At 38.2% G+C, this 12,500-nt stretch overlaps 2 protein-coding genes across 4 annotated transcripts in view; one reads left to right on the plus strand and one right to left on the minus strand.

The window, feature by feature from the left end:
* Positions 1–10,363, minus strand: part of LOC119576359 — a 19,908-nt gene extending 9,545 nt beyond the window's left edge. The window contains exons 1-6 of one of the 2 annotated variants that reach the window (XM_037924009.1): positions 10,261–10,363; positions 6,193–6,493; positions 4,968–5,328; positions 1,733–1,942; positions 786–1,451; positions 488–582 (exon numbers count right to left, since the gene is read on the minus strand). In XM_037924009.1, coding sequence (XP_037779937.1) covers positions 488–582; positions 786–1,451; positions 1,733–1,942; positions 4,968–5,328; positions 6,193–6,389 — 1,529 coding nt within the window. In that variant the 5' untranslated portion in view covers positions 6,390–6,493; positions 10,261–10,363. The remainder of the gene's footprint in view (positions 1–487; positions 583–785; positions 1,452–1,732; positions 1,943–4,967; positions 5,329–6,192; positions 6,494–10,260) is intronic. The other variant, XM_037924010.1, reaches the window with a different exon arrangement.
* Positions 10,364–11,377: 1,014 nt separating this feature from the next.
* The window catches only part of LOC119576361 (histone acetyltransferase type B catalytic subunit-like), a 16,615-nt gene continuing 15,492 nt past the window's right edge, over positions 11,378–12,500 (plus strand). Inside the window, exon 1 of one of the 2 annotated variants that reach the window (XM_037924012.1) lies at positions 11,378–11,434. In XM_037924012.1, coding sequence (XP_037779940.1) covers positions 11,428–11,434 — 7 coding nt within the window. In that variant the 5' untranslated portion in view covers positions 11,378–11,427. Of the gene's footprint in view, positions 11,514–12,500 lie in introns of both variants that reach the window. The other variant, XM_037924011.1, reaches the window with a different exon arrangement.

Consider the following 12,500-nt stretch of genomic DNA (forward strand, 5'->3'; position numbering starts at 1 on the left):
AAAGATTTGTTTAGACTCCAAAACTCAAAATTGTAACCAATAGTACTTTTTCTTGGCCTATCAACATTATGACATTATTTCTCTCTCATTCTCTCTCTCTCTCCCTCTCATTCTCTCTCTCTCACTCCCTCTCATTCTCCCTCTCTCCTTCTCATTCTCCCTCTCTCCCTCTCATTCTCTCTCTCTCCCTCTCTATTCTCTCTCACTCTCCCTCCTTCCCTCCCTCCCCCCCTCCCTCCCTCTTTCCCTCCCTCCCTCCCTCCCTCCCTCCCTCACTCACTCACTCACTCACTCACTCACTCACTCTTGATTTGTAGGTTTAATTTGGCAATATTTGGGATGTCTTTAAATCTGATTATCATCTTGGAGGGGGCATTGGTCTTGAAAGATTTCTAATGACAAAATAAATAAATATATAGAGACAGAAATTGTTTTTTCTATGAACATCATAGTCAAGAAGTTAAGAAGAAAAGAAATAAAGGCATACCTGAAACCTGCAGAGACCATTCCGTAGCACATGGGACACACCTGCCTGGCAATGCGGGCTTCTTTACTGGTGTCAGCCAAAGATGTTTCTAGCAACTGCATCAAAGCCATGATATATTATTTTCATTATCATCTGGAAACTACGTTTATTCCGTATACTACCATGATAAACAACAATATTTCAAACAATTGAACTGCAATTCAGTATCTGGCACTTTCAAATGATTCAAAACTACCTATCAAACTATCTGACAAAAAACAAAACAAAACAAAATGCAGTCTTAATACAAATTACTAACCCGTAATGCAATTGTCACTGTGATATTCTCAAAACCTGCCAGCAGACTGTTCAGATTGTACCACCAGGTTGCTGGCTTTCCTGTGAACTTTATCCCACAAATGTTACAGACACCAGTTAAGCTACCATCTTCACCACCTGTGGTACTTTGTGTACCATTTAAATCTTTCACTGGTAAGGACTGAGAGTCACTCTCGGGCTGGCTTCCTTCACTGTCATGTTCCGTGGACAGGTGATGCTGCCGACGCTTTGGTAACAGAACATTCTTTTTTCTGGTTATATGCATGACTCTGCTCTCTTTCGACATGCTGGGATGAGGACTTTTCGATTCGGAGGTCTGGTCATCATCTAACCTGGGTGAAGCAACCTCATCCATATTGATCACATAATTTCCAAACTTATCCTGAGAGACATTAAATCCACTGTCCTCATCCTCTGCTTCGGTCCCGGCTGAATGCTCATCTCCATCATTTTCTGTGTACACTTCATCATCCGCACTTCCAGTTTCAAATCGCTGACTGTTTATCTGGCTCTCACTCAGCAAGTGACCTGCAATATTCTGCTGTTGGCTAGTGTTCGCAGGAGGTAAAATTTCTTTTTCTGTCATGTCACTATCACCAGTTAAGATCTTGTAACATTCTGCCAGGGCTGGTGGAAGCAACTTGGCCTGCAAATAAAAAATGTGATGAAACAATCTTTTAATAAATGATGAAAAAGAACGAAGAAGAAAATGGGGAAAATAAAATCTATATGAATAATTACTTTTAAAGATTACATTTTGAAATTAAATGGTTATAACATGTCAATGGATTGGTCTACAAAACAATTCACACAAGCATATTCATAACACTTTCAGTACAACCTTTAAGCCCCATGAAAAAAGAAGAAATCCCCCCCAAAAATTAATAACTTCAAGTACAAAATGGGTTTGCACAGTTCTCTACTTACAATTTCAGCTGCATGTTCCTGAGTGGTGGCCCGGTGAATGGGGTTTTGTGTGGGTTTACTATTTGTTGCTCCACCAGAAGCCACAGCCTCAATCGACGTGCCTTTCAGGAGTTTGTTCTTATAGTTACGGCGAATGATGTAATAGCAAGGATTGCATACAAATCTCTTTTTCTTCATTTCCGGAGCAATGTGGCGGGCCAAACCTAGCAGCTGGTGGATATGAAGAACATTTAGTGACTTAATTTACAAGACAGACTATGAATCTCAATGCACTGTTTAACCCAATGCTGCCGGGCATGACATATAAATACATGCCATGTCCATTGTGAGTTTACTTTATTAATTGTTTTTACACATCGATAGCTACACTTGTACTAAGTCACCAATGAGCCAATTACAAGTACTGCTGTCTTGCCTGTTTACCCTTTTCCTTCATATACAAAAATATTTTATGTTATCTTATTTTGCTGTTACTAATGATAACATTATAGTGATTATAATGTCTTTGATAAAAATTACACAATCGATATTAAAAAAGAAAAAAAAAATGGGGGAAAAAAAAAAAAATCCTGCCAATTCAAGGAAAGGTGAAATCAGGTAATGTCACAAGGTCAACTAATTGATCCTTTGTGGCTAAGTAGTAAAAGAGCCATCTATGTGCAGTGACATTTCACAAAAAAAATTAAAAATGAGCACAGCATTTTCCCTGCAGCATTGGGTTGAAGAAAACTGAAAAGAAAGTGGGGAGCAGGGGGTAATAAGGAGGGTAAAGGATAAGAGAAGAAGAGGGTGAGAAAGAGGAGACAGACAGATGGGGGGGACAAAGGGAAGGAGGGAGGGAGAGAAAGTGAGAGGGAGAAGAAGAAGAAGAAGAAGGGGGAAGGGAGGGAGGGAGGGAGGGAGAGAGGGAGGGAGGGAGGGAGGGAGGGAGGGAGGGAGGGAGGGAGGGAGGGAGGGAGGGAGGGAGGGAGGGAGGGAGAGAGAGAGAGAGAGAGAGAGAGAGAGGAGAGAGAGAGAGAGAGAGAAAGAGAGAGAAAGAGTAGAGAGAGAGAGAGAGAGAGAGAGAGAGAGAAGGGGCGGGGGGAGAGAGGGAAAGATTGAGAGGGGGAAAGAGAGAGGGAAAGGTTGAGAGGGGGGAAGAGAGAGGGAATTAACTATATTAACTATATTTATGTATATGTATATATATGTATATGTATATATATATATATATATATATATATATATATATATATATATATATATATATATATATATATATATATATTTCCCACCCCCCTCTAAATTCCAAAACTGTTATTCTTTTGATTTTTTTATTAAATACATATAAAAAAAACTCATCTAGTGTACTTTGTGATAAGACTATTACGAAGTCAATCAGAGTCACCATTTTCATTAGGGATCATATTTTGCCCTTTGTACTGAAGTGCTCTTAACAATGAAAACAACCAGTTTCCAATCAAAACTAATTTGAAGAGGTTGGATGGTACCAACTGTTACAGAAAAAGCCAATCCGAATTATCATTATTATTTATACTTTATCTTTTAATATTAATACTATATAAGCTACAGCATATTACCAGGAAGTCTGGATAGAAAGCCTATTTCATGCATAAAAGTACACAAAACTTAAATTTTGAAGAAAAATCTCACTAAATATTTAATCATATATCATTGTGATTTCCTTTTCTTCTGATATTGCTATAAAAGTATTCTTTGGACATTCACAAACTCATATCTATGAGCAATATCACAATGTGTACTTAGATGAACTGTTGGTGCCTATGCCTTTGCTCCTCCCAAGAAATAACTCTAGTTGGGCTCTAACAGTCATCTGGTAGTTTCCTCACATGTGTATGTTTTCATAAGCTAGCTAACTCAAAATGACCCTCTATCCCCTACCCATCCAGGGACAGTCCGCCAAATGCCAGGCTGCCAGGGATGGCATCTACGTGCATTCCATGCCCACTGTGAGTTAAATTCAATAATTATTTTTACACATAGATGGCTCCACAAGTACTAATTCACCATTGAACCAATTACAAGTACTACCTGCCTCACCAGTTTACCCTTTTCCTTGATTTTTAAAAATATTTTCTAGTATCTAATATTGCTGTTATTGTCAGTAGCAATATGATATCACCCTCATTACCCCATTCCCTGTGTAAGCCCTCCTTTCTTTGTGCCAATCATACAGCCATGGTTCCCCACATCTTTCTGCTTGTGAATGCAGAGTATGAAATGTAAATGAGAATGAGTAATCCTGTTTTGAATGGCATATTACATTTAGCCAAGTCTCCAATCCTTGCCCTTTTCACAACTCCTTATCCACATCCTCATTTAAACGATGCTATATTTATGTGATATAACAACAAACTACACATTTTCTGGTGTGAAAAATCAACCTTTTTACATGCCAGCAAGTAAAACTTGCCTTTGTGAAACTTGAAAAACTGCCCTTTTTTGAGGGGGTTGCATATCTTAGCTATAATGAAGTTTTTAATGTAATTTCAGAAAACTAGATACTGACCTATGAACAATCTCTTATAGAAACAAATCTAGGACAAGTTCAGACTGTCACTAATAAACTTTTCTACTTTATCTTTATGGGATCTACATCCTGTCCTATAAATAATTTTTGGAGAACTTTGAACAAATATTCACTCTAAAATTATTATTGTATTGTGTACCACTGTATCCTATTCTTTGACACAGGATTAGGACCATGGAAAATCTTACTAACACAACTACATATTTGCCACTGAGCTCTATGTGGCCTACATTAAAGGTTGGCAAACCTTAACCACATTCTGAATAATTCGACAAGACTGAGCTTCTAGATCATGAGGTTGTTCAAATAATATTCCAGTCAAAGTTCTAACATGCCATGGGAATTGAAGTTTCCTGTCCCTTCCAAGAGATTAAAAGTGCAGAGGCCACAACAATTACTTGCTATCATTCAACTACCATCAAAGATCATAATAACTTTCAACAGGAATTTGAAAGCCACTGTGGATTATTCTTATAAGATTTATCAAGAACTGGGTTACCAGAGGAGGAAAAACACAAAAAATACAAACAGTAGCACAGAATCAAAATTTCATAATTTTCTTGTTTTTATTGTTAATGCTTTGTTATTGGAGACAAAGAAGGTAAGAGGGAGAGAGAAGAGGGAGGGAAGGAGAAAGTGAAAGAGATGGGGAAAGAAGATGGAGAAAAATATTAACATTCTTACCTGCATTACTTCAGCAACATCCATATCATCATTCACCATTTTCATTAGGTTGAAGCGCTGGTACCCTCTGTCTCCATTTTCAAAACTCTTATCGCACATGACACAGTGAGAGCTTTGGTGCACCTTGGATATCCTCCTTTCTCTGTGATGTTCCTGTTTCTTGGCTTTGGTAACTGATCTTGGGACAGCTGTACTTTCAAGGTTGATTCTCGAGAGGGATAGTTTCAGTTTACGGATTTTCTTGCCCTTATGTATGTCTGAGGGTTTAGACTTTTTCTTTTTGGTTTCTGCTTTGTGATGTTTTTTGGTACGTCTCTGCTTCACATCCTCTGTCTTTTTGCTTTCCTCACTTTCCAAGTACCTGTGGGTAAGATTTTAGATTAATGAATGTAACCATTTGGTAGTCACTTGCTTACCTTATAGTTAAGCTTTCTTCTAGCTCTGCCTCCCAAACATGCACTTGACACATGTATGTATGCACACACAAACAGGCACAATATTTTCACAAATGCTTCTGTTACACTATTATTCATAAACACTGAGTATAGTTATACAAAACTTTTGATTCAACTATTACAAATATTAACAGAGAGAATAAATTCTTTATTAGACTGCCAGATGAGATGTGACTAGATCATGACACTGATTTTACATCTAATAACACCTGTATAAATATACAAACAGTATATTAACATCACAAATGCACAGGATTTAAATCAATCTAATACCAAGTTACAAGATTCCTATAAAACATAAATCATTTTATCATACAAAGATTCAAGACCAGCTTCTTTGCTCATATTGTAAGCTTATTCTAATGTCCCCTGTAGTTTTTTGTTACATACAGATGGCTCAGCCAGCAAGGAGTCTAGCAGTAGGCCCTAGTGACTGATCATGATTTCCCCATTCCTTCAATTGGCAGGAAATTGTGTTTTTCTGTCTAATACTATTGATATTAATTCTGTTATTATTTGTATTGATATTATGATTATCAAATTATTATTAAAATATTTGTAGTAATAAAGACAATGAAATTATACAAACGGGTAAACTGGTGACATAGGTAGGACTAATAACTGACTCCTTGGTGACTAAGCACTTGTAGAGCTTACCTATGTGTAAAGACAATAAAAACACTTATATTACAGTCGGCATAGCATGCATTCTTGCCATCCATGCCAAAAGGGTTAACATAAGGATTACTCAGTACAAATGCTATTCATACCTTCCATACTCGGCTACAATAACTTCATCGCAGTCCCAGCAGATATAGCCGTTGTTCTTGTCGGCATCTGTGATGATAGTCAACTGCAGCGCTCTTAGGGCTGTCAGCACTTCCACATTGTATTCTCCCGAACCCAGTTTCTTGTATAAGGGCTTTCCTTCGGCCGACTCTCCGCAAACTACACATACATCACCCATTTTTCTGATTCCGTTTGTTACAGTTTCAAAGGAACACTACAGGTCTGTTTTAATTTACAAGTGTCCATTATTCACTGTGTGAAAAATGTTCATAATGCCTGTTTCTGCAAGAACAAATTCACATAAGCATCTATTCTTATACAGTCTACCAATTATAGTTTCATACATCATAAAATACAAAGTACACACACACACACACACACACACACACACACACACACACACACACACACACACACACACACACACACACACACACACACACACACACACACACACACACACACACACACACACACACACACACACACACAGGTGTGTGTGCATGTGTGTGTTTGACTATATATATATATATATATATATATATATATATATATATATATATATATATATATATATATATATATATATATATATATATATATATATATATATATATATATGTATGTATGTATATACACATACATACATAAAGCATAAACTTGCCAAATGAGATGCATTCCTACAATAAAGATACACTCTGCATGTAAGTTCTCAAAACTGCAAAAAACATCTATCATTAAGTTCTGAAAGTTGCAGGCCTTTGTTTTCATTACTTTATGAACAATGAGCTAAAATGTAAAAGTAAAATGAACACAATCTAAAGTATGCTACTAATCAGATTCATTTCTTGCTTTGGTTCAGGTGTACAGCCAAGGCCCTGAGGATATATAATTGCCAGAATTAAGGATCTTTAATTATGTATGAATTTATGTAGTGTCCCTTGTATTTTTTTGTGAATTTTGTTACATAAAGATTGCTCCACATGTGCTCAGCTAGCAAGGAGTCTATCAGTAGACCATAGTGAATGCTCCTGATTTCCCCATTCCTTGAATTAGCAGGAAAATGTGTTTTTTCTCTCTAATGTTACTAATGTCAATAACATAATAGTAATTATAATGTCTATAATAAAAATAAGACCATCTATATTGATAGTATTAGTTAGGGAGAGGGGGGGTCCTGCAAAATCTGGGAAAGGTGAAATCAGGTAAAGTCACAAGGTCTACTAATTGACACCTTTGTGGCTAGGCACTTGCTGAGCCATCTATGTGCAGAGACACTTCACAAAAAATTCTAATGATCACAGCATTTTCCTGGCAACATTGGATTAACTGACCAACTGTACCAATTTTGGCACCAATTTACAACTGGCAAGCATTTTTCCAAAATAAGATACATCATGTTTGTACTGTATACTAAATAATGATGTTATTGCTTAAGCAATCTGCTGTCAAGTCTGGCAATAATTTGTCCTTTGTCAAGCAGCTTCCCATAAAGTTTCTCACTAGAAAATCCCATAAAGTAGAGCCTTGATGAAAAATATTGTTTTTGAAGAAAGCTGGCATTCTGAGTTTTGCAAACATGCTTCCCAGTATACTCTCTCCTGAGAGTATCCTTGAAAATATGGCCTTGCATTAGTCAGCAATATCAAAATACTGTCAACAACTAGTAGAGTTGCAGCTGTTAGCAACTATAACTAAAGATCTGTGTATAAACATATATAAGCAGTGCTTTCCATCCTCTATTACTTAGACTACTGCTTTTCTAGTCTAATTACTACCAGTTATTCAATAATGAACTTCCTGACTTTCTCATGAGAAAACCAAAAATAGATGCAGAGTACAGGTCCACAAGAATGTACAGTAATTAGCATATTTTACCATGATACTGACTTAACTTATAATAAGTGAGACTATCATTTGTAGCATTAACCCAATCACTACAGATTTATGAAATGTCCCTTGAAGTTTTTAAAAATTTGGTTACAGTGGCTCTACATGTGCTCAGCCACCGAGCAGTCTATCAATAGGCCCTAGTGACTGATCCTATTTCCCCATTCCTTGAATTGGCAGGAAAATGGGTTATTCTTTCTAATACTATTGATATCGATACTGTATTATTCTTATTGATAGTGTGATTATTAAATTATTATTAAAATCTTGGTAATATTAAATACAGTGTAATAATAATAATAATAATAATAATAATAATAATAATAATAATAATAATAATAATAATAATAAAAACACTTTAAAAAATCATGGTAAACAGGCGAGATAGGTAGGAATAATAACTGACTCCTTGGTGATTAAGCACTTGTCGAGCCCTCTATGTGTAAAAACAATAAATGAATTTATATTACCATGGGCATAGTATGTATTCCTGCCATCCGTGCAAACTGGGTTAAATCTTTACAAGTGGCTTTCAGGATGTGACTCTTTCTCAAGCATTTTCTGTAGGCTATGTTTGTTTAGAAATAGGGCTAGGCCTACCTCAATGAAAAAAAAAAAAAAATTAAAAAACAAACAATGCCTAGACATTCAAGGTTTATAAATACCCACCAGTCAAACTACCCTTCATTAAATTGCCAATTCTAGGATTATTTCACTTCCTCTCAGTTTCAGGAAAAAAAATTTGTTCTGATGTTCTTACTGTGGCAGAGAAAGGTGCTTTCAGCAAAAGCTGCTCTAATTCATTTGTGGTGTAAAGAGGCTGTCCAATGTTTATCTTGCAATATTATTGAAGTATGTTGGCCTCCACCAAAAAATTAAGTATAAAAAACATGACACTGCAATGTGGGCAAGCAAGTTTTACCATGAGTAAATCTTAAATTGGTTAATGATAGAATTTTTATATTAGGTAAAAATCAAGCATACAACAAACATCTTTGGTGTAAACTTAAAATGGATTATTTTTGTAAGTCCTCCCAGGCCTATTCACTGGGGAGGGGGGATACTATCACAGACACTAAGCTTTCCAGGGAACAGAACATCAGATACTTTCTATTCACACCCTTCTATATAGCTACATGCATCTTGACTGTAAAGGCCATAACAACCAAACACTAAAACTTCAATAATTGAAAACATACTAGATTAAATCTAACTGAATGTTACATGTAGTTCAGTCTTGGTGCCTGTCAGTGCTCAAGCAAAGGCCAACAAGCCTCAACCAGACAAGGTTTAACATTTGCTAACCTTTGCCAGGGTACTGTGTTATTAAAAATTACCAAATTATCCAGGAATCAATTAAGATAATGCAAAGGCTGTATCACTTGATATATAAGAAAAACAGATTTTACTACAGGAATTTCTCACTGCTGTCAGGTAATAAACTGATAAAATGCTCACAATCCAGGACAGGTTAGTCATTCACAAATATCACATGACATTATTGGAACTTATTACAAATTAACACTTCTTTATTCACAACACATGGATCATAATTGCTATTGGTAAGACAAATATTTCAAATTCTTTCTCAAATTCCGCATGGTTATTCTGAAATGTCACTTGTCCAAATTAATAAAAAACAATAATCAATCACGTTAGGCCAACAACAGCTGACATTAAATATGCAAGTCTGTAGCAACAACAAAAAAGTTCTTTAAGCCATCAAATTTGATCGCTACATACCCCTAAAATATAATTCCAAACATTGTCAATGGGAAAAACTGTGACACTATAGAATTAAATAAGGCACACGAGCACAAAAGTAGCGAATCCCCATCACCACACACAGCCACTCTCTCTCCACCACAAGTTTCCCCGTTCACAGTCTTCGCGTGGCACTGTCACCATGCAACCACCTCATCACGCCGCACCACTCCACCACAGCTACAGAGGTGACGCATTCTCAGTCCGCAGGGCACGCATTAAAAGGCCGTCCGACGTTGCAGCAGCAGGCAGGTAGTGAGTGGTGTAATCCTCCATGTTGGAGAGCCTGCATCCCTCCACGGACACTCCTGCACGTCGAAAGCACTTTATTTCCTCCAATTTCATTTCTCCAATCAATGATAATACGCAGGGGTGTCCTACGAGCCGGTGCGTACCACTTCTCAGGCGTGCATTACACAGTGACGCATTACAAAGGAAGTTTAAACGGAGAACGCCTAGTCGTGCTCTTCTCTCACACGTCTCATCTCGTAATAAACAAGGCGGCCCTCTCCTCCTCCTCGCACCTCCGTCCGATTCCATGCACGAGAAATTTCTATTTTTTTAAATCTCATACTTGCCGTAGGGTTTTATCAAGTTTTCTGAGGAACGTGTCATGGAGAATTTAATTTAGAAATTTACCTGATATTGGCAACTTAAATTGTTGATCCTAAGATCGCTTTGGAAGTTAATCAGAATACGCATAGGATACAAATAAGCTCCTTCAGGCCATCCAGACGCAATGCAAAACGATTTTACATACACTTCATAAGTATCAAAAGACCATCCAGAAAGAAGTGTTCTTTGTATCCACACTTAAATGATGAAATGTAAACACTTTTCTATATGCTGATCATGAAAGAAAAAAAACGAGTGAGTGCTTTTATGCTCGCGATCCTTCAAATACAATTTTTTTTTTATTTTCGCGCTCATTAATACATGCAGTTTTACTACACTTGCAAAACATTCGAAAATAAAGTTCATCGTTACTCTTTATAAATAAGCCAAGAAAGTTAAACTATTTTTTTCTATGAAAATCAAACAAAATTAAGAGACAGACATCTTGAGATAAGCCATAATATCATTCGATAAACAAATTCGCACACATACACAAAGCATTATTATCATTACGTTTACTATTATTATTGTTGCATAATTATCATATATTCGCGATCCCTGACAAGCGGTTTTCCCGCGCTCCACGCTCACAACACCAACATTTTTTTTTCTGCGCCGATAAATCCCTCCCTTCCTCAGTCATTAATGACATCAAGAAGTTAGACCATAAAATCATCCTCATTTCACTGAGGAAGAGGAAAAAAGAATTGAGACTGACATCTCAAGAGATGTTTATGCGCGCCATTCTTAGGAAAAGCTAATTCCCACACTTAATAAATTACCATAGATATAAAATTCGTACTGATTATAGCAAAAAAAAAAATCCGAAAAAAATCAACCTATTTCTCCACGTAATAATTCAGCAGAAAAAAAATTGTCTATTCTCCTGAAATCCTTCTTTATAGTCGCAGTCCCTCAGATACGAAAGGTTTTCCCGCGCTCCCAACATGGCGGGTGAGTCCACGCTCTCTCTCAGTGTCGCCAGGAAAGCTTAGAGGACAAGCTGCCGAAATGCCTTCGCTCACGGCTGATGGTATCGTGCATTCGGCTCTTGGCCCCCGAATTGTTATGGGGAAGAGGCTTTTTGATACGTTAATGCTTTTCATTTGGAGGAGATTGGACGCCAGGGCAGTTTCTCTCGGCTTGAGTATAGGGCCCCTGTCATGATTCGATTTTGAACTATTCTTATTCTCACTGCTCTAGGCCTCTTTTTGGATCAGCCTTATCCCTGAGGAGTCGGCACTTCAAGACGGATATGGGTGACGTCCCTCTCCCTCCGGGTGGCTGCTTGGGCCTGTGATTAGACGCCTTTGACCGCTTTTCGGCCCGTTTGTTTTTTGTTTTTGTTTTTCGTCCCCGGCTCGCTCGCTCGCTTTGGCGTCCTGTGTCTCTGAGAGAAAATGTTCTGGGAAGTGTGGGGAGGAGGCCGTGCAGTTCCCTCCCTCCACTAGCCATCAAAGCGGCCTGCCTGAAAGAGGTCAGTCGGTGATCCCTTAAGGCAGTGGCTCGGGCAATCTCCGGCCTCTGGGGCTCCTGCGCGCCGGCCGAGGGACGAGGTCTCGGCCGCGCGCCGCAGGGACGTCGCTTCAGCCTCTGCCACTTGTCACCGAGAGCGACGCGCCTCCAGGGACGAAAGCCCCAAACCAGGGCGCCGCGTGAACCCAAATCCCAAACCCAAACTCTCCTGCCTTCCATTTATTCCCTAGAGCGGGGGGGAGGGGGGCCAGCCGCCTGTACCCCACCTGTACCCCACCTGTACCCCACCTGTACCCCACCTCCATCAGCGCATTGCCAACAGACGTGAAGAACCTGGCTATGTGCGCGCGTTGTGGACTTGGTCTCCGTGTGGTGATATGCAGCATAAATTTCTTTAATAATCAACAGTAATTATGAATCTGGAGCAGCTGTGCCGGTGATGTTAATTTTTTTTTTTCATGTTCTATAAGAAAGCAGTGTCCATTTCCCTCTCTCTCTGTCCGTCACTTGGTAAACAGTTTCCAAAAGATATTCGTATCATTTC

Source organism: Penaeus monodon, chromosome 8 (genome assembly GCF_015228065.2).
Source record: "Penaeus monodon isolate SGIC_2016 chromosome 8, NSTDA_Pmon_1, whole genome shotgun sequence".
NCBI classification, from domain to species: Eukaryota; Metazoa; Arthropoda; class Malacostraca; order Decapoda; family Penaeidae; genus Penaeus; species Penaeus monodon.